The 20,774-nt window shown below is 37.7% G+C and overlaps 1 protein-coding gene across 1 annotated transcript in view; it reads left to right on the plus strand.

The window, feature by feature from the left end:
- Positions 1-20,774, plus strand: part of fat3b (FAT atypical cadherin 3b) — a gene marked incomplete at both ends in the record, with an annotated part of 99,971 nt that overhangs the window by 70,324 nt on the left and 8,873 nt on the right. Inside the window, 2 exons of the mRNA XM_079804179.1 lie at positions 3,087-3,188; positions 6,129-6,188. Coding sequence (XP_079660305.1) covers positions 3,087-3,188; positions 6,129-6,188 — 162 coding nt within the window. The remainder of the gene's footprint in view (positions 1-3,086; positions 3,189-6,128; positions 6,189-20,774) is intronic.

Here is a 20,774-nt window from a genome sequence, read left to right on the forward strand (position 1 = left end):
ATGTGGCGCACACACTCTCCACTCGTCTCAGATCAAATGGAGGTTGACAGAACTGCAGCCAGAGCGATTTCAGCGTGACTCCATAACTCCCCGTGGCCAATTAAATGCCAGCCTTTGTGTGGATGAGATTATACATATGCACCCTGGTCGCCATTCGCAAAATCCGTCATACAATAATGTGTGATAGAGCGCAATTACCTTAGAGATAACATGAGGCTTTCACACAAAGGGAGGAAGTAAAGCATTTAGAGTCTATCCTCATGATTCAAACAGAACATGAAACATCCACATGATAAATGCTATGCATAATGCTTTATTCACAGTGATATACAGTAGTGGCCAAAAGGAGGGGATATTTGTTTATATATATATATATATATATATATATATATATATATATATATATATATATATATATATATATATATATATATATATATATATATATATATATATATATATATATATATATATATATATATATATATATATATATATATATATATATATATATATATATATATATATATATATTATTTTACTATGCAAAAAAAGCATAGAAAAACCAAATGCTCAATTTTCAGATGTCTAAGATGTCAATTTTCCTTAGCCGGACATCACTTTTGGCCACTACTGTATGTAGATTAACTGGGTTTTAATCAAGTCTCCTTTCCATGATTTCGTATTCAGCGATTTTTCAATTTGGCTCTATCTTGAAAATTAACCAGGGACTCATAAATTGTTTCAAAACAAACCAGTTTATAGTAATCAGAACCATCTGCCGTGCTGTAGCAGCCAACAGGAGCCTTTTTCCTCATAAAATATTTAACAGTCTGGCCATGCAGGTAGGCAGCTAGTACATGTGTGAGGGTGATTATTAGATTTCCACTTATGTAAACGTGTTACATATATCCACAGATTTTCTCTGCGCACTGTATCTAAAACGAATGACCTTAGTCTTGTTAGTGTTTTCTTCAAGCAGAAACTCATTTGTCATGAACTGTTTGTTGGCTTTAGCAGTGTGTCGTCTGGGATAAATATAGGACGGATATTATTGCTCTTTCACTTTAGCAGATTTGGAAGATTTGCATGCCGTAGAGAGCATTAAGCTCTCAATGCAGTTTGCTTGTGCATGTCTGATTTTGGATATTAGATGTTTGTTTGTTGAATGCAAATCAGCCAGTAGTTCAGACTAGACATGGCAATATTTTCACTGGCCCCACCACAAAAAAATATATTAGTTATTAATTAAATAAATAAATGCTGTTCTTTTTAAATTTCAATTAATCAAAGATCAAAAAGATCAACAAAAATCTTGATTTCCACAAAAATATTAAGCAGCTCAGCTGTTTTCAACATTGATAGTATTAAGAAATATTTCTTGTGCACCAAATCAGCATTTTAGAATGATTTTAGAATGATTTCTGAAGGATCATGTGACCATGAAGACTGGAATAATAATGCTTTTTTTGTAATTCTGACTTTTTTTTTGTAATTCTGACTTTTTTTTCCTTAGAATTGCGAGTTTATATCTTGCAATTCTGACTTTATAGCACGCAATTGCTAAATATAAAGTCAGAATTGCGAGGAAAAAAGTCAGAACTGTGAAATTAGAACTCATAATTCTGAAATTATAACTCACAATTCTGAAAATTTTACCTCGCAATTCTAAATATATCGCAATTCTAAATATATCTCGCAATTCTGAAATTATAACTCGCAATTCTGACTATATCTCACAATTCTGAAATTACAACTCGCAATTCTAAATATATCGCAATTCTAAATATATCTCGCAATTCTGAAATTATAACTCGCAATTCTAAAATTATAACTCACAATTCTAAATATATCCCAATTCTAAAATTATAACTCACAATTCTGAAATTATAACTCACAATTCTAAATATATCACAATTCTAAAATTATAACTCACAATTCTGAAATTATAACTCACGATTCTAAATATATCACAATTCTAAATATATCACAATTCTAAATATATCTCGCAATTCTGAAATAATAACTCGCAATTCTGACTATATCTTGCAATTCTGAAATTATAACTCACAATTCTGACTATCTCGCAATTCTGACTATATCTCGCAATTCTGAAATTATAACTCGCAATTCTAAATATATCGCAATTCTAAATATATCTCGCAATTCTGAAATTATCACTCAAAATTCTGACTATATCTCGCAATTCTGATATTATAACTCGCAATTCTAAACATATCTTGCAATTCTAAATATATCTCGCAATTCTGAAATTATATCGCAATTCTGAAATTATAACTCGCAATTCTGACTATATCTCGCAATTCTGAAATTATGAGTTATAAACTCAGAATTGCGAGATATAGTCAGAATTGCGAGTTATTATTTCAGAATTGCGAGATATAGTCAGAATTCCGAGTTATAATTTTGTGTCTGAAACTATATCGCAATTCTGAAATGATATCGTAATTCTGAAATGATATCGTAATTCTGAAATTATAACTCGTAATTCTGACTTTATCTCACTATTCTGATATTATATCCCGCAATTCTGACTTTATAACATGCAATTGCGACTTTATACCATGCAATTCTGAGAAAAAAAGTCACAATTATCTTTTAAAATGTTTTATTCTGTGGTGGAAACATGCTTCCATCGAAATCCAGATTTTCCATCACAGGAATAAATTACATTTTGAAATGTATTACAATAAAAAAATATTATTTTAATTAGTAATAATACTTCACAATTACTTAAAAATACATTAACTTTTTGTAAATATTTTTAATATTTACATTCATTTCAAAAATAATATTTTTTAAAAATGTATTAGTTTTTAATGTGCATAATAGGTGGACATTTTACAGCTATAATATAACTGCATGACTGCTATAAACACACTTTAGCTGGAAAATTATGAAAAAAACGTTGGGACAACACTCACACTGGCCCTGGACCATTGCTATTGTTAATCCCTGTTGCGTGTACTATAGGTATGACTGTGTTTACATATATTGTGTGAATGCATAGCACAAATGCATGTGTATGGATCTGTATATGGATCTGCTGTTGTATTCTTCTGCAGAAGCTGGAAATGCTGGAGAGGAGGTCACTTGCTTCTCCGACAGCAGCACAAGCGAGGCACACTCCCTCGGGTCTTTCCAGTCCGATTCCTGCGATGACAATGGTGAGATGCATGCATTGCATGCCCAAAGTCCTTAACATACCCTCCAAACAACCTCCAAAAAAAAAAAAATTCCACTGCTCAAAGAATTTTTGAAGTTTCTCCACTCTGGAAAAGTTCAGAAAATGTGTTAAAGGTGAACCGTTTCTTGAGGGCATATTTTCCTATTATGCTTTAACCATTCAGTTAGTACTGTAACCACCAAAATATTAGGCTCTAGAATATACATTTCACAGTCCAAATCCCACATGGTCCTACAAAAATCATTACAGCAAGACTGCAGTTTCTGAATAAACCTAAAAGCAGTTAGATAACATGATGAATGAACCCTTTGCATTGATGTTTTCTCACTTTTTGTTATGTAACCCTTGTCTCTTTGCACTCATCAGCTCTTTGTATTAGTCAGCTTTTGATATGCCAAAAGGGAAGTCGTTTACTCACTCTCATGTCATTCTGAACCCATGTGACTTTATTTTCAACAAACAAAGAAGTTTAGCAGAATGTCCAAGCTGCTCTCTTCAATGCAATAAAATTCAAAAAACACCACAAAAGACTCATGGCATGAGTTTGCGTTTCTGGTGTCCCGCATTCGCATACGTTTGAATGCAAGTCAATGGAACGAAAAGTGTAATTTTGACTAAGACTTGAATCTATTTTTCACTTAAGATTTATATTTCAACTGTGGCGTGTTGTAGCTATAGTTTCTAAACATGTATATTGCTATTTTTCATTACAAATGTTATAGATGTAAAAACAAGAAAGAAAAAGGAGACCAAGTACACGTTAGAATCAAGAGGACCTTCTTGAATTCAAAAATGTGTTCTGCTAATAATGACATATATTCGGTAAAACTGGCTTTCAGATATTCCGAAAGATGACGTAAGACTGCGCGTGACTTTCCAGTTCCCACTGGATTTCATCCTCCGCAAATAAACGTAATAAAGCCTGAACCTCGTCGTCATTGGTCGTATTTTTTTAAACTCCATTGTTGATTCGAATAGTAAACAACTCATACTGCAGGCACCGCAACAGACTTTTAGGTTGAAATAAAATGCTGCATGAAATCAGCATGTTCATCGCCCAAGTCCCACCCCCGAAAGTTCCTGAACTTTCAAAAAGTACTACCTCACAAGCAGGGCCGTTTTGAGGGGAAAATCTTTACGAAGAACTTTATTTAGACCCCGGTTCCTGCCCCAAAGTCTCTAGTTCCTGGGGAAAGTTCCCCCAGTGGAAATGGCTCTAATATAAGAAAATGTTAAGTACAGTTAGTTTGACCGATCATACCAGTTTGACAGAATTTTCTAAATTAAAGTGCTAACTTTTTAGGTGCTTGAATAAAATACAAATACATCATATTCTATGATGTTCAAGTAATTGTTAACTAGGCTATTACTTTGTTGCAGTTATGTTATCAACGCATGTGTGGATTATACCACAAAATACCATTTTGCTAAATTAAACTAACAAATAAATAAATAAATCTCATGAGGGAGCATGCCCTGGGACCCCACTAAACGGTTCACACTTCAACGTTCAAACCAAAACCACACCCTTGAGTTTGACTGAATAGTCAGTACACCTCAAGCACTATATTACTATATTATATTATTATATTAAGTCTTCTGAAGCTGTACGATAGCTCTCAGTGAGGGACAGACTACTTAAAGGACACCTATTATTCCCTTTTTTACAAGATGTAAAATAATGTCCCTAGAGTGTGTATGTGAAGTTTTAGCTCAAAATACGCCACAGATTATTTTTTTACAGCATGTTAAAATTGCCACTTTTTGGGGGTGAGCAAAAACGCGCAGTTTTTGTGTGTATCCCTTTTAAATGCAAATGAGCTGGTGCCTTTTCAAGAAAAGGGCGGAGCTACAAGAGCTTGTGTCCGGTCTCAGGACAATCTCATCTCACGGAATGAAAACGTCAGAACAGAAACTCTCAATAGCGGTGTTCTTTTTTTATCCGGAGTCGGACAATAATGCTTACAAAGCCAGAGAATAAATGCCGTATGGAGATAGAACAGGCATAGTTTAATTAGTCGTAACTTATTTGTCATCTTGCTTTTATCCACTATTAGTACAAGCCTGTTGTAGCGGACCCCGTCCGAATGATGAGTAAAACTTTACTGATGAGTTTTATGAAGTTTATTGTACTTAACACAAAATATGAAGTGTCTGGTTTACTCCACAACATCAGTGTAAGAATTGAATAAAACACAGTACAAGAAGTGCGCATTAAAGTCTTGTCCATAAACACACTTTCTCTAAATCATTGCATGGTTTATAAACACCCATCAGTTTGAAAACACCCAATGACTTGTATAATTATAGGATGATTGTGTACACACACTGCCAAAACACACATCTATGTTCAAACACTCAGTAAAAGTGAATTTTGCATAATAGGTGACCTTTTAAGAGTCACTTCCTACATCCATATACCACACACAAATGCAACATTATCACATTAACCTATACATACACTCTCACGCACCCACCTGTAATATAATCACGCACCCACCTGTAATATAATCACGCACCCACCTGTAATATAATAACCTAATATTAGGCAGAAGTAACTGATTATTCCATTCACCTAATTAGGATGACTTGCTTTTGTCTGATCTTTCCAAAAGGAAATCATGAGGATTAGTGATAACCCTACCCTGCTTTAACAAAGTGACAGCCTGAATAGGTCAGAGCAGTAATTACAATCCATCTGCCTTTGATATGCTCTCCGACTCAGTAGTGTATTATCACGTCTGCTGTACACATCAGAGGTCCACTTGCTTTTGTTTGGCAGATTTCATGATGCTGGAGGATTAGAAGCAAGACAAAGTGATTTTTTTATAAGGTTTTCATTGAATGTTTGATGTTAGTTTGAAGTGCTTGATCATTTATTCAATTGTTACCTGACATTTCACACTTGTTTATGCCCTAGCCTCCATAGTGACGGTGATACGACTGGTAAATAATGCAGTGGACACCATTGAAAATGAAGGTATGAATCAATTTTCATATTACCTAAAGCAAACTGGACTCATTAAATCCTCCAGTATTAGTTATGTGGCGGCAAAATGTTGGCAAAAGTAACTATTAGCAGATTTAACAAATTTTTCTTTGTTTAAAATCCCTGTAAAGTCTAAATTAAATATGTGTTCCGAGTTTGTCACACCACAGACAAATGTGTTATTAACCACCTAGCCAAATTTGAATCATAAAAAAAATCCTCCAAGTAAATAAAATAGCTTATCAAAATCTTGAAAAAATAAGCAGCATTCTCTGCTCTCAAACGATGGGGGAGTGTCGGCGCTGAAACCACGCCTACTCGCGGTAAAGCGGCCATAAGCACACAAGACATATAGTTCACGACGGGAAGGGAGGATGAAGGCCGGCGCGGAAGATAATCGGTTCGGCCCCATTCTGCAACGGATTATCAGTGAATCCCAGTGGTCTCCGATGAAAGTTTGTAAAACTATCCGGAGTAATGTCACTGCAGAAGCAGGTGTTGGTGGTGATCCTCAGCTCTCCATCAAGGTAGCTGTTCACAAAATGAATCCACCTCTTCTTGATATCATCGTTTTTGTTTTGTAAGCTGTTTTGTAAGTTGTAGGCTGTAGTAACTAAAGGCACTGATAGTAACTCGCGATCGAGTGGGCGAACTGATGCAAATGTGCCCTGTTATGATAGTGTTGGGGGAGGAGCCAGGCTCAGTGGCTCCAGTGCATCATCGACAGTTATGATAGTGTTGGGGGAGGATCCATATGCTCAGTGGCTCCAGTGCGTCATCGACAGTTATGATAGTGTTGGGGGAGGAGCCATATGCTCATTGGCTCCAGTGCATCATCGACAGTTATGATAGTGTTGGGGGAGGAGCCATATGCTCAGTGGCTCCAGTGCGTCATCGACAGTTATGATAGTGTTGGGGGAGGAGCCATATGCTCATTGGCTCCAGTGCATCATCGACAGTTATGATAGTGTTGGGGGAGGAGCCATATGCTCATTGGCTCCAGTGCATCATCGACAGTTATGATAGTGTTGGGGGAGGAGCCATATGCTCAGTGGCTCCAGTGCGTCATCGACAGTTATGATAGTGTTGGGGGAGGAGCCATATGCTCAGTGGCTCCAGTGCGTCATTGACAGTTATGATAGTGTTGGGGGAGGAGCCAGGCTCAGTGGCTCCAGTGCGTCATCGACAGTTATGATAGTGTTGGGGGAGGAGCCAGGCTCAGTGGCTCCAGTGCGTCATCGACAGTTATGATAGTGTTGGGGGAGGAGCCAGGCTCAGTGGCTCCAGTGCGAGTGGCTCCAGTGCATCATCGACAGTTATGATAGTGTTGGGGGAGGAGCCAGGCTCAGTGGCTCCAGTACGTCATCGAGCCACCGTTTTAGCCCCGCCTAAAAAATCCTGAACACAGCAATAGTGAAAAACGGTTTAACGGTCTAACTCCACAATTCAGTACTACACAGTTCACAGTCTTTGTAACGTGTTTCAACAATACATTTCTAACATTTATAATGTCTTTAGAAACAAATCTCAGTATTGCCTTTACAGGGACTTTAAATATTGGCCTGTATAGTTTTGTCCTATCAAATTAAATGTTTTTTTTTTCTCAAAGGATTTAACACATTTTTATAAAAATAAACAATTTTTCTTTATTCTTCTGTTTTATATATTATTTTAGGGGTTCAACTGCGTAGCGCTAAGACCCTGTTGTAATTGTTAGGGTTTGTTTTCAAAGATCAACATTCTGCCCTAAAAGTGATCGGGCAGACCAATCCGTAAGTTGTAGAGACTTGAAACTTTGAGGGATGGTAGTACCCTCTCTGTCTACAACGTCACCAAGGCTCACCCCAATAGAGTGCCAAAGTTATGACGTCACTTTGTAGGCCAACCCGGAAGTTAGCGGCGCATGGGTTCCCTCGATCGAAAAGCCATGCATTTTCCCCATAGACTTTTGGAAAATCGCAAAAAATAAGATCTGTGTTCAACAAAGAGTTATGACCCTTTCACGTTTTGTCTATCAAGATAATCTTTACAAATTAATCCAAAATGTATAAATTTTGAAGCCTAAATAAAGCCGTCAGATATAAAATGCTAACGGTAGGCTATTAACGGACTACAGCACACCATGGTCGCGGATCAACGTCATCATCAAGCTTCCTCAAACTTTATTTAAAAAACACGCTCGCTCATTATGATCTGCGCTGTGTATGAACACTTATCCACTCATGAGAAATATTGCCCATTCGTTTTTTCCAAAAATGTTAGAAACTAATTTTGTGTATGCGTGCCTCTCAATTTATCTGAGATTTATCTTTTGCTAATGTTTTTTCAGTCAATATGATTATCACTGTGATAACATTAAATGACATGAAACACAACCCAGTCTCTTTTTGTTAAATGCAAGTTTATGTATGATCTATAATACAAAAGTATAAGTAAAAGGAATAATAAGCTATACATTAAATAAAGCAAACAATTCAGTCAAACATTCAAAGTCAGTGCTAGTCGGCTACAACGGTAACGTAAAGTTAAATAGCCTAAAATAAAAAAGTAATGCAACTTCAATTTGCCTAAACGATTTGCCAGGGAACAAATTATATTATATTATATTAAAAGACGAATTATAGCTGGAGACGCCACAGAGACATCAGAGCCAGCGGCAGACGGCAGAAGGACTAGCCGAGGAAAGGCTGCTCTCGCCGGCTAAACAAGAGCGCGGCTGATCCACTGGAGCTCACAACTCCGAAAACGCCAGATAAAATGTTCAAATAGGCACTCTTCTTATAAATAAACCACATATTTGAGCTTTAAACAACTACATTATCGTCTGAAAAAGTCTTAAAACTACGTTTTGTCACACATTAACAGTAGATTTTAACAAAAAAAGACGTGTGAACACAGCCCATGTCAGCCGTTTCTCAACGAGACGAGCCGCTGGCAGAAGCCCCTCCCATGACGCAAATTCACGTCTGTTGTGCAGTGAATGTCCCACGCGAATGAAGCAAGTAAACTAAAATGTCCAAGCATCCAACTTTGCGCGAATAGCGCGATTTATTCACGCCACATAAGTTCTTCATAAGTGAGGCTGAAACGCGGCCTAGTGAGAGATTTCCTGTTTGTCACGATGATGTCTAAAGTCCCCGCCAAAGGATGTAGTCCCTTTTAGCAACTTGTTAGCAACCACCGTTTTTAAGACACAAAGTTTAAAAAAATCACAAGCAGGTTTTAACTGTGTTTTATGTCATAGATCAAAACGTGAAAATATTTAGAGGCTTTGTTAACCACAGACCTTATTTCAGGCGATTTAGCAAAAACCCATTCAAAAAACCCATAGACTTTAGGGTGAGGGAACCGGAAGTGCTAAAATGCTAACTCACTTCTGCGTTTTGGCCTACAAAGTGATGTCATAACTTCGGCACTCTATTGACCGTTCGCAAAGACCCGCCCCCTTTAGTTACTGTTGCTATGTCCGACAACCCATGGCACTCTCATACCACACACGTTCTCATGTAGAGAAAATACATTACGGAGCAAAGAGGACACTGACAACACTCTGACAGACAGGACAGAGCAAGCTACTTTTGATATGAAACAAAGTTTCAACATTAAAATGTTGTAATTTTTTTAAGAAATGTAAACAACAAATAGCGTTTTGTGACTCTTTAATGTGTCGTGATCGCTGTAGCGCCTCAGTTGAAGCTGCTCGTGAACCGGTCATCTGTTCCTTCTAGTTCATTGATAAGCATGAAATAAAAATGAATGAACACTAAAAGAAATGTTGTTTCAACCGTGGAAAGACGTCAGTAAACACCGTTTTCCAAGTTCAAGTCCACCGACGTTAATCTACTAACTCTCCTGACTGCTTTGTCGGACAAACTGGCAGATTCGGCGATGTGATTGGTCAGATTGCCTGTCAATCAAACTTGCGGCTAAGGGTGAATTGGCCTGCCAGTAGCGATACAGCGATCAAAAGTATGAAAGCGCGTATAACTTAAACAATTAGTCACAGGTGTCTTATATCATTGGAGTCCTTGGCTCAAGAAGAACAAAACGCACGTCTCGGGTTCAATCGATTTTGAAAAACCTACTTTTGTTAACCAGTCCTAGGTTTTTGCCCGATTGGAACCAAACCAGGGAAGAAGGGGAAAAAAACGAATCAAAACAAAAGTAAGATTTTCCATTCACATTCGTGACGGGAAGCCAAAACGTTCAACGTGGGTGTGGCCACTTTTACTAAAACTTATTTAGTTTTTTCCCTAAAGGATTTGACAAATATTATTTATTTTTATTTTTAAATATTATTCAATTAATTGTTGAAATATTATTATTATTATTATTAGGGGCCAAGCACCGAAGGTGCGAAGGCACCTATTGAAACCGTTCCCGTTCCTATTATTATTATTATTAGGGGCCAAGCACCGAAGGTGCGAAGGCACCTATTGAAACCGTTCCCGTTCCTATTATTATTATTATTCATCTTCTTCTTCTTCCGCCACGAAGTCTATGGCAGCCCATAGAACCGTATGGTAAAAAGTTATGACTTTGGTTATGAATTTGGCACACTAATAGAGGACAGTCTGAAATGTCACCTTAGCAAATTTTGAGTCTCTAACTCAATCCCTCTAGCGCCACCATCAGTCCAAAATTAGACTCATGTTTATGCTAATAACTTTTGAACCATAAGGGCTAGAAACGAAATTCTTTTTTCCTCTGATTCCTTGGCTCAAGACAATTCGATTGCACCCTATGAGGTCATTTTCCGTCATAATGATTTTCCCGCCATTTTTAATTAACCGAAAAACCTACTTTTGCGAACTCGTCCTAGACGGTTCATCCGATTTGCACGAAAATTGAACCAGATCATCTTCAGACCATGCTGACAAAAAATCTTGCAAATCAAGTTGATTCGTCAAATCATTTGCGATAAACACGCAAACAAATTTTACGTAGCGGTTGCAAAAGCACTCTTAAGGCAATATCTCCGCAACGCTTTATCGTATTCAAACCAAACTTGGTACATGTCATCACAAGCATGACTTGAGGCAACATGCAGTGTCTCGGCACAGCGCCACCTACTGGTCCGGAGATACAAAAAATGGCTGTTTTTGCTTATAACTTTTGAACCGTTTGTCCAAAAATCATAAAAGTTGTCTCGTTAGATTCAGGACGGCATGCCGAGTCGTCTGATATTCAATTTTTCCATATCGGCCATTTTGGCTGTCGGCCATTTTGAATTATGTGCTAAAATGCTATATTTTACAAATGCATTAGTGTATTGTTACTAAACTCGGTATGTGACTTCCACTCCATGCCCTGAAGGTACTCAAAAAGTTTTGGGGCAGTGCCACCTTGTGGTCAAAAGTTATAACAAACTTGACAAAAATGCTAATAACTTTTGATTTAATTAGCTTAGTATAATGAAACTGGTCATAATACATTCATTGGCTCATGCCGATTCAATTGCATCCTATGACGTCATTTTCGGTCATGATAATTTCCCCGCCATATTTAATTTTCCAAAAAACCTACTTTTGCGAACTCGTCCTAGACGGTTTGTCCGATTTGCACAGAAATTGAACCAGATCATCTTCAGACCTTGCTGACAAAAAATCTTGCAAATCAAGTTGATTTGTCAAATCGTTTTTGATAAACGTGCACACAAATTTTACGTAGCGGTTGCAAAAACACTCATAAGGCTATATCTCCACAATGCTTTATCGTATTCAATCCAAACTTGGTACATGTCATCACAAGCATGACTTGAGGCAACTTGCAGCGTTTCGGCGCAGCGCCACCTACTGGCCCGGAGATACAAAAAATGGCTATTTTTGCTTATAACTTTTGAACTGTTTGTCCAAAAATCATAAAAGTTGTCTCGTTAGATTCAGGACGGTATTCAGAGTTGTCTGATATTCAATTTTACCATATCGGCCATTTTGGCTCTCGGCCATTTTGAATTATGTGCTAAAATACTATATTTTACAAACGCATTAGTCTATCGTTACGAAACTTGGTATGGGTCTTCCGCACCATGCTTTGAAGGTACTCAAAAAGTTTTGGGGCAGTGCCACCTTGTGGTCAGAGGTTATAACAAAATTTACAAACATGCTAATAACTTTTGATTAAATTAGCCTAGTTTAATGAAACTGGTCATAATACATTTATTGGCTCATGCCGAGAACATAGATACTAATTTTGCCATATTTGGTCAAACATCCTGTCCTCAATGTTCTTATTTGATCAAAACCTACTTTTTCAAACTCATCCTAGACCGTTTGTCCAATTTCTACCAAAATCGAATCGTATCATCTTCAGACTGTGTCAACAAAAAGTTAGGGATTTTGCATCAATAGATGAAACCGTTTTTGTAAACCGCAGCGACGAAGTTGAGCCATTATGCCAAAATTACTCTTGAGGCTGTATCTCTGCAATGCTTTGACATATTGGCATCAAACTTTGCATGTGTCATTGTTCCTTTATTCTGACCACACCACATCAATTTCGTATCTGTGCCACCTATTGGTCAAAAGTGATAAACTATTAACTTACATTATCAGTGACTCAATATATGATATTTCAGCCATTTTGCCTAATCTTCTTAAACTGTATAATTGTTCATTGTTGCAGTTGGTCTGACACTCTCAGACTACAATGCATTTTCAGCCTTTTGCTTAAAATCATCTTAAAACGTGATTAATTGCTCATTGCTCCAGTTGATCTGACACTGCCAGCCATTTTGGCATGTCTTGTCTTCTTCTTTGCGCTTGGCCCCGGTATTGCTGCTTGCAGCTATATTTCATCTTCTTCTTCTTCTTCCGCCACGAAGTCTATGGTAGCCCATAGAACCGTATGGTAAAAAGTTATGAAATTCGGCACACTTATAGGGGACGGTCTCAAGTGTCTCCATAGCAAGTTTGGAGTCTCTAACTCAATCCCTCTAGCGCCACCATCAGTCCAAAATTTGACTCATGTTTATGCTAATAACTTTTGAACCATAAGGGCTAGAAACAAAATTCTTTTTTCCTCTGATTCCTTGGCTCAAGACGATTCGATTGCACTCTATGACGTCATTTTCCGTCATAAAAATTTTCCCGCCATTTTTAATTTTCCGAAAAACCTACTTTTACGAACTCGTCCTAGACGGTTCATCCGATTTGCACGAAAATTGAACCAGATCATCTTCAGACCATGCTGACAAAAAATCTTGCAAATCAACTTGATTCGTCAAATCATTTGCGATAAACGCGCAAACAAATTTTACGTAGCGGTTGCAAAAACAAACTTAAGGCAATATCTCCGCAACGCTTTATCGTATTCAAACCAAACTTGGTACATGACATCACAAGCATGACTTGAGGCAACATGCAGCGTTTCGGCGCAACGCCACCTACTGGTCCGGAGATACGAAAAATTGCTATTTTTGCTTATAACTTCTGAACTGTTTGTCCAAAAATCATAAAAGTGGTCTCGTTACATTCAGGACGGAATGCCGAGTCGTCTGATATTCAATTTTACCATATCGGCCATTTTGGCTGTCGGCCATTTTGAATTTTGTCAAAAAATGCTATATTTTACAAATGCATTAGTATATTGTTACTAAACTCGGTATGTGACTTCCTTGCTATGCCTTGAAGGTACTCAAAAAGTTTTAGGGCAGTGCCACCTTGTGGTCAAAAGATATAACAAACTTGACAAAAATGCTAATAACTTTTGATTAAATTAGCCTAGTATATTGAAACTGGTCATAATAGAGTCATTGGCTCATGCCGATTCAATTGCAACCTATGATGTCATTTTCGGTCATGATAATTTCCCCGCCATTTTTAATTTTCCAAAAAACCTACTTTTACGAACTCGTCCTAGACGGTTTGTCCGATTTGCACGAAAATTGAACCAGATCATCTTCAGACCATGCTGACAAAAAATCTTGCAAATCAAGTTGATTTGTCAAATCGTTTTCGATAAACGCGCACACAAATTTTGCGTAGCGGTTGCAAAAACACTCATAAGCCTATATCTCCACAACGCTTTATCGTATTCAAACCAATCTTGGTATATGTCATCACAAGCATGACTTGAAGCAACATGCAGCGTTTCGGCGCAGCGCCACCTACTGGTCCGGAGATACAAAAAATGGCTATTTTTGCTTATAACTTTTGAACTGTTTGTCCAAAAATCATGTCTTCCGCACCATGCTTTGAAGGTACTCAAAACGTTTTGGGGCAGTGCCACCTTGTGGTCAGAGGTTATAACAAAATTTACAAACATGCTAATAACTTTTGATTAAATTAGCCTAGTTTAATGAAACTGGTCATAATACAGTCATTGGCTCATGCCGAGAACAGAGATACTAATTTTTCCATATTTGGTCAAACATCCTGTCCTCAATGTTCTTATTTGATCAAAACCTACTTTTTCAAACTCATCCTAGACCGTTTGTCCAATTTCCACCAAAATCGAATCGTATCATCTTCAGACTGTGTCAACAAAAAGTTAGGGATTTTGCATCAATAGATGAAACCGTTTTTGTAAACCGCAGCGACGAAGTTGAGCCATTATGCCAAAATTACTCTTGAGGCTGTATCTCTGCAATGCTTTGACATATTGGCATCAAACTTTGCATGTGTCATTGTTCCCTTATTCTGACCACACCACATCAATTTCGTATCTGTGCCACCTATTGGTCAAAAGTGATAAACCATTAACTTACATTATCAGTGACTCAATATATGATATTTCAGCCATTTTGCCTAATCTTCTTAAACTGTATAATTGTTAATTGTTGCAGTTGGTCTGACACTCTCAGACTACAATGCATTTTCAGCCTTTTGCTTAAAATCATCTTAAAACGTGATTAATTGCTCATTGCTCCAGTTGATCTGACACTGCCAGCCATTTTGGCATGTCTTGTCTTCTTCTTTGCGCTTGGCCCCGGTATTGCTGCTTGCAGCTATATTTCATCTTCTTCTTCTTCTTCCGCCACGAAGTCTATGGCAGCCCATAGAACCGTATGGTAAAAAGTTATGAAATTTGGCACACTAATAGAGGACAGTCTGAAATGTCACCATAGCAAATTTTGAGTCTCTAACTCAATCCCTCTAGCGCCACCATCAGTCCAAAATTAGACTCATGTTTATGCTAATAACTTTTGAACCATAAGGGCTAGAAACGAAATTCTTTTTCCCTCTGATTCCTTGGCTCAAGACAATTCGATTGCACCCTATGACGTCATTTTCCGTCATAATAATTTTCCCGCCATTTTTAATTAACCGAAAAACCTACTTTTGCGAACTCGTCCTAGACGGTTCATCCGATTTGCACGAAAATTGAACCAGATCATCTTCAGACCATGCTGACAAAAAATCTTGCAAATCAAGTTGATTCGTCAAATCATTTGCGATAAACGCGCAAACAAATTTTACGTAGCGGTTGCAAAAGCACTCTTAAGGCAATATCTCCGCAACGCTTTATCGTATTCAAACCAAACTTGGTACATATCATCACAAGCATGACTTGAGGCAACATGCAGTGTCTCGGCGTAGCGCCACCTGCTGGTCCGGAGATACAAAAAATGGCTGTTTTTGCTTATAACTTTTGAACCGTTTGTCCAAAAATCATAAAAGTGGTCTCGTTAGATTCAGGACGGCATGCCAAGTCGTCTGATATTCAATTTTACCATATCAGCCATTTTGGCTGTCGGCCATTTTGAATTATGTGCTAAAATGCTATATTTTACAAATGCATTAGTGTATTGTTACTAAACTCGGTATGTGACTTCCACTCCATGCCCTGAAGGTACTCAAAAAGTTTTGGGGCAGTGCCACCTTGTGGTCAAAAGTTATAACAAACTTGACAAAAATGCTAATAACTTTTGATTTAATTAGCTTGGTATAATGAAACTTGTCATAATACATTCATTGGCTCATGCCGATTCAATTGCATCCTATGACGTCATTTTCGGTCATGATAATTTCCCCGCCATATTTAATTTTCCAAAAAACCTACTTTTGCGAACTCGTCCTAGACGGTTTGTCCGATTTGCACGAAAATTGAACCAGATCATCTTCAGACCATGCTGACAAAAAATCTTGCAAATCAAGTTGATTCGTCAAATCGTTTTTGATAAACGTGCACACAAATTTTACGTAGCGGTTGCAAAAACACTCATAAGGCTATATCTCCACAATGCTTTATCGTGTTCAATCCAAACTTGGTACATGTCATCACAAGCATGACTTGAGGCAACTTGCAGCGTTTCGGCGCAGCGCCACCTACTGGTCCGGAGATACAAAAAATGGCTATTTTTGCTTATAACTTTTGAACTGTTTGTCCAAAAATCATAAAAGTTGTCTCGTTAGATTCAGGACGGTATTCAGAGTTGTCTGATATTCAATTTTACCATATCGGCCATTTTGGCTCTCGGCCATTTTGAATTATGTGCTAAAATACTATATTTTACAAATGCATTAGTCTATCGTTACGAAACTTGGTATGGGTCTTCCGCACCATGCTTTGAAGGTACTCAAAAAGTTTTGGGGCAGTGCCACCTTGTGGTCAGAGGTTATAACAAAATTTACAAACATGCTAATAACTTTTGATTAAATTAGCCTAGTTTAATGAAACTGGTCATAATACATTTATTGGCTCATGCCGAGAACATAGATACTAATTTTGCCATATTTGGTCAAACATCCTGTCCTCAATGTTCTTATTTGATCAAAACCTACTTTTTCAAACTCATCCTAGACCGTTTGTCCAATTTCCACCAAAATCGAATCGTATCATCTTCAGACTATGTCAACAAAAAGTTAGGGATTTTGCATCAATAGATGAAACCGTTTTTGTAAACCGCAGTGACGAAGTTGAGCCATGATGCCAAAATGACTCTTGAGGCTGTATCTCTGCAATGCTTTGACATATTGGCATCAAACTTTGCATGTGTCATTGTTCCCTTATTCTGACCACACCACATCAATTTCGTAACTGTGCCACCTATTGGTCAAAAGTGATAAACCATTAACTTATATTATCAGTGACTCTATATATGATATTTCAGCCATTTTGCCTAATCTTCTTAAACTGTATAATTGTTAATTGTTGCAGTTGGTCTGACACTCTCAGACTACAATGCATTTTTCAGCCTTTTGCCTAAAATCATCTTAAAACGTGATTAATTGCTCATTGCTCCAGTTGATCTGACACTGCCAGCCATTTTGGCATGTCTTGTCTTCTTCTTTGCGCTTGGCCCCGGTATTGCTGCTTGCAGCTATATTTATTATTATTATTATATAATAAGATTAAACATTTGATTTTTTTTTAAATATTCTATATTCTGTTTAAGCATTTCATTTTTAGTACAAATATTTAATAATGATTAAAAAAAATTATCATGTGCATATTATTAAGGAACATAGTACAATCCTCATTGCAAAATAAATCCAACAAGTGATCAAGACCTTGATTTTCCTGCTACTACGCAAATAAATGAATAAATGAAATGATTTGAGGTGAAAGTGTTTTATTGTGTGAGAGGAAAGAGTGGCACAGAGTTATACTGGAGACATCTAGTGCTGCTAGAAAATCAGTTGCCTGGATACAGCAGTCATTTACTCAGTTAAGCAACATTATAGAAGAAAAACTGACCGCAAAATGCTGCAACTGAGAGAAAGTATTGAGCTGTAGAGTCCTGTAGTAATATTTTATGTTATTCTGTTATTTGTTATTTAAATTTTATAGGGTTCAAAAACCATGATGCATGTAAAGGTAAAATGCCAGAGCGAATGTCCAATCATGCAGGAGTCCAGTCCATGCTTGAGAAAGTAGGATTAGATCCGTTAATTAAACTGCACAACTCTAGAATTGTATAAAACCAGGGTTTAGACTGTCTCTCTAATCACTCATAATCCAGTTGCATTGAAAACCTGAACTATTGAACTGCCCTTTAGTTACTGAAGAACAGCATTCATATCCTCCATGGCAGTGACCTGGTTTTGAAGCGCACCAGAACCAGTCTCTAATTAAACCTGCCCTAGACCCAAGCTGTTTCCAATCAGTGAAAAAACAAGCTGTTTGCTTGAATGTCTCACACACTATGGTAATTCATGCTGTCTGCGGAGTTCGCAGCTCCACCTTCCTTCTCAGAGGTCCGGATGAAAGTGGACTGTTTTTGTTGGTTATGCTAAACAGCACAGTGTGATTTACCCAATTAGGACAAGCTCCTGGTTTTACAACTTTTGTGGGTCTTGAACCAGCATTCTTATACTTTAAAAGTGTAAACTTTCAGTTGTTACCTTGAGAAGATATTTCTTATTCATTATTAATATTTCTAAATTACATTGGTGTAACCCAGTGGTGTCCAAACTCGGTCACTGTTCTGCAGGGTTTAGCTCCAACTTGCCTCAACGCACCTGCCTGGAAGTTTCTATCAGAGATGGTCTTATTATTGGGAGATACGGGGGTCCGTGGCTCTACCATTGGAGAAAGTGTAACCGCTATCTTGGATCATGTATTCTTTGATAATCAATCATATTACAGAGTTGTGTGACTGTTTGCGGATACCATAGAAATGAATGAGAAGTGCCTTAGGGCGTTTTCACACCTGGAAGTCCGCACCAAGGTCTGAACCAAAGTTCATGTTTGGATACAGACATGGATACAGATACGGAGATGGTGGTCTAATGGGTTAAACCACTCAACTGATATGCAGAAAGTTGCTAGTTCGATCCCAGCAGTCGCCACCATTGTGTCCTTGAGCAAGGCACTTTACTCCACATTGCTCCAGGGGGATTGTCCCTGTCATATGGGTACTGTAAGTCGCTTTGGATAAAAGCGTCTGCCAAATGCATAAATGTAAATGTAAATGATACATTTGATTAGTTTTGGTTCGGTTTCACATTGCAATTATGCGAGCGGACTAAAGAACTTTACATGACATACTTGCGTCCTCTCGTCATTGATTGGTTTGTAAACGGACATGCAAGAATGAATGAACAGAGGCATATCGTTCCCGTTAGTGAACGGTGCGCATTGCTTGACTATTTCTTTTCGTTTCGAATTGTTTCGTTTAAAAGTGGACATTTCAAGTTTTCTATACACATATTTCTCATGTCTGTGAGGCAAGTAGCCTGCTGAGTTTCGGTTTATTTGAGACGCGCTCCAGTTCATATGCAAAGCATGTGATCGCTCCCATGCCTCCATGTCACAATTGTTGTCTGCTATGGACTATTTGCTTCTTATTTATTAAATCCAGGCAATTATCTGATTAAACATTGATTAGAATTAAGATACAATTTATACAAAACGAAATGAACTTTAAAGAAAGGTTTTCTTCAAGACAAAACTTAGTGAAGTGGTCAAAATCATTTCTGACCTTCTGTCTTCTGACATATTGCGCATCTTTTCACTTTTCATAATCAATATAGCCTAGATGAAATTTTAAAATAGCATATTTAACCATAACCAGGAACTTCCTGTAAATGGTCTGAAAGTCCGAACCATACAGAAAATGCTTTCACACTAGAAACTAACCGAACCTTTGTTCAGTTTGATCCGGACCGAGACTACCTCTTTTCGTCAGACCAAATTTTGTCTGTTTGGTCCAGACCGTGGTCCGGGGGAGGTTTCACACCTGTAATTTTAATTCGGATCAAACTGAAAAGTCAGAAAATCCAGACCAAACAAGGTAGGTGTGAAAGGGCCCTTAAACTGAATCATACCTGTCATACATTTGCCTGTGATTTCTCTTATAAAACAGCATTTTTTTTTTCGGTGTAAAATGGATAAATCCAAAACAAATGTCTAAGAGCACACATGTTGAAGATTAGCCGACACGCGTCATAATCTGAAGGCCTTGCCCACCAGGGGGAAAACAATCCAATGCAAGGCTGCCTCCTTGTCATTTCGGATTTCGAACAAAAAACAGAACAATGTCTAAAAGCTGATATGTGACAAAGTGTACACCAAACAAGCTAAAGAAAACCCAGAACCAAAAACCCAGAAGTTTTATAAGCTGTTGACCCAAAAAACGAGCGTTTATAGACACAAAAGTGGACCAGGCAATTGAGACATGTTATATTACACTCAGAACTACTCCCGCTAGAGGGGAATGTAATCAGCGACAGGAAATATAATATATAAAACTGACATTTGGATATTTGACTTAACAGTGAAAAAATGTTTACTGCACACATAGGCATACTGAGGCATACTGAGTGTCAGGATCCTAAAATGTACCTATTCTTCCTGCTGATGCTTCACGTCTTATTGCCTGTGTCCACTTTTATCTCCTTAAACACTCGTTTTTTTGGGTCGACGGCTTATAAAAGCTTATTTCTGTGTTTTGAAGCTTGTTTGCTGTACACCCTGTCACGTAGCAGCTTTTAGACATTGTTTTGTTTTTTTGTTATAAGTCCGAAATGACAAGGAGGCAGCCTCACGCAATGTGAAGTCAATGGAGAGCGTTGGATTGTTTTCCCCCTGGTGTGGGTGTGGCCTGAATACGCTCTGTCTCTATAGGCTGTCGAATCATTAAATGATAAGCTATTTCCTCACAAAAGCGGTTTATTCAGTGTAGTGAAGGCT

The sequence above is a fragment of the Gobio gobio genome (genome assembly GCF_949357685.1).
Source record: "Gobio gobio genome assembly, chromosome: 22".
Lineage (NCBI taxonomy): Eukaryota > Metazoa > Chordata > Actinopteri > Cypriniformes > Gobionidae > Gobio > Gobio gobio.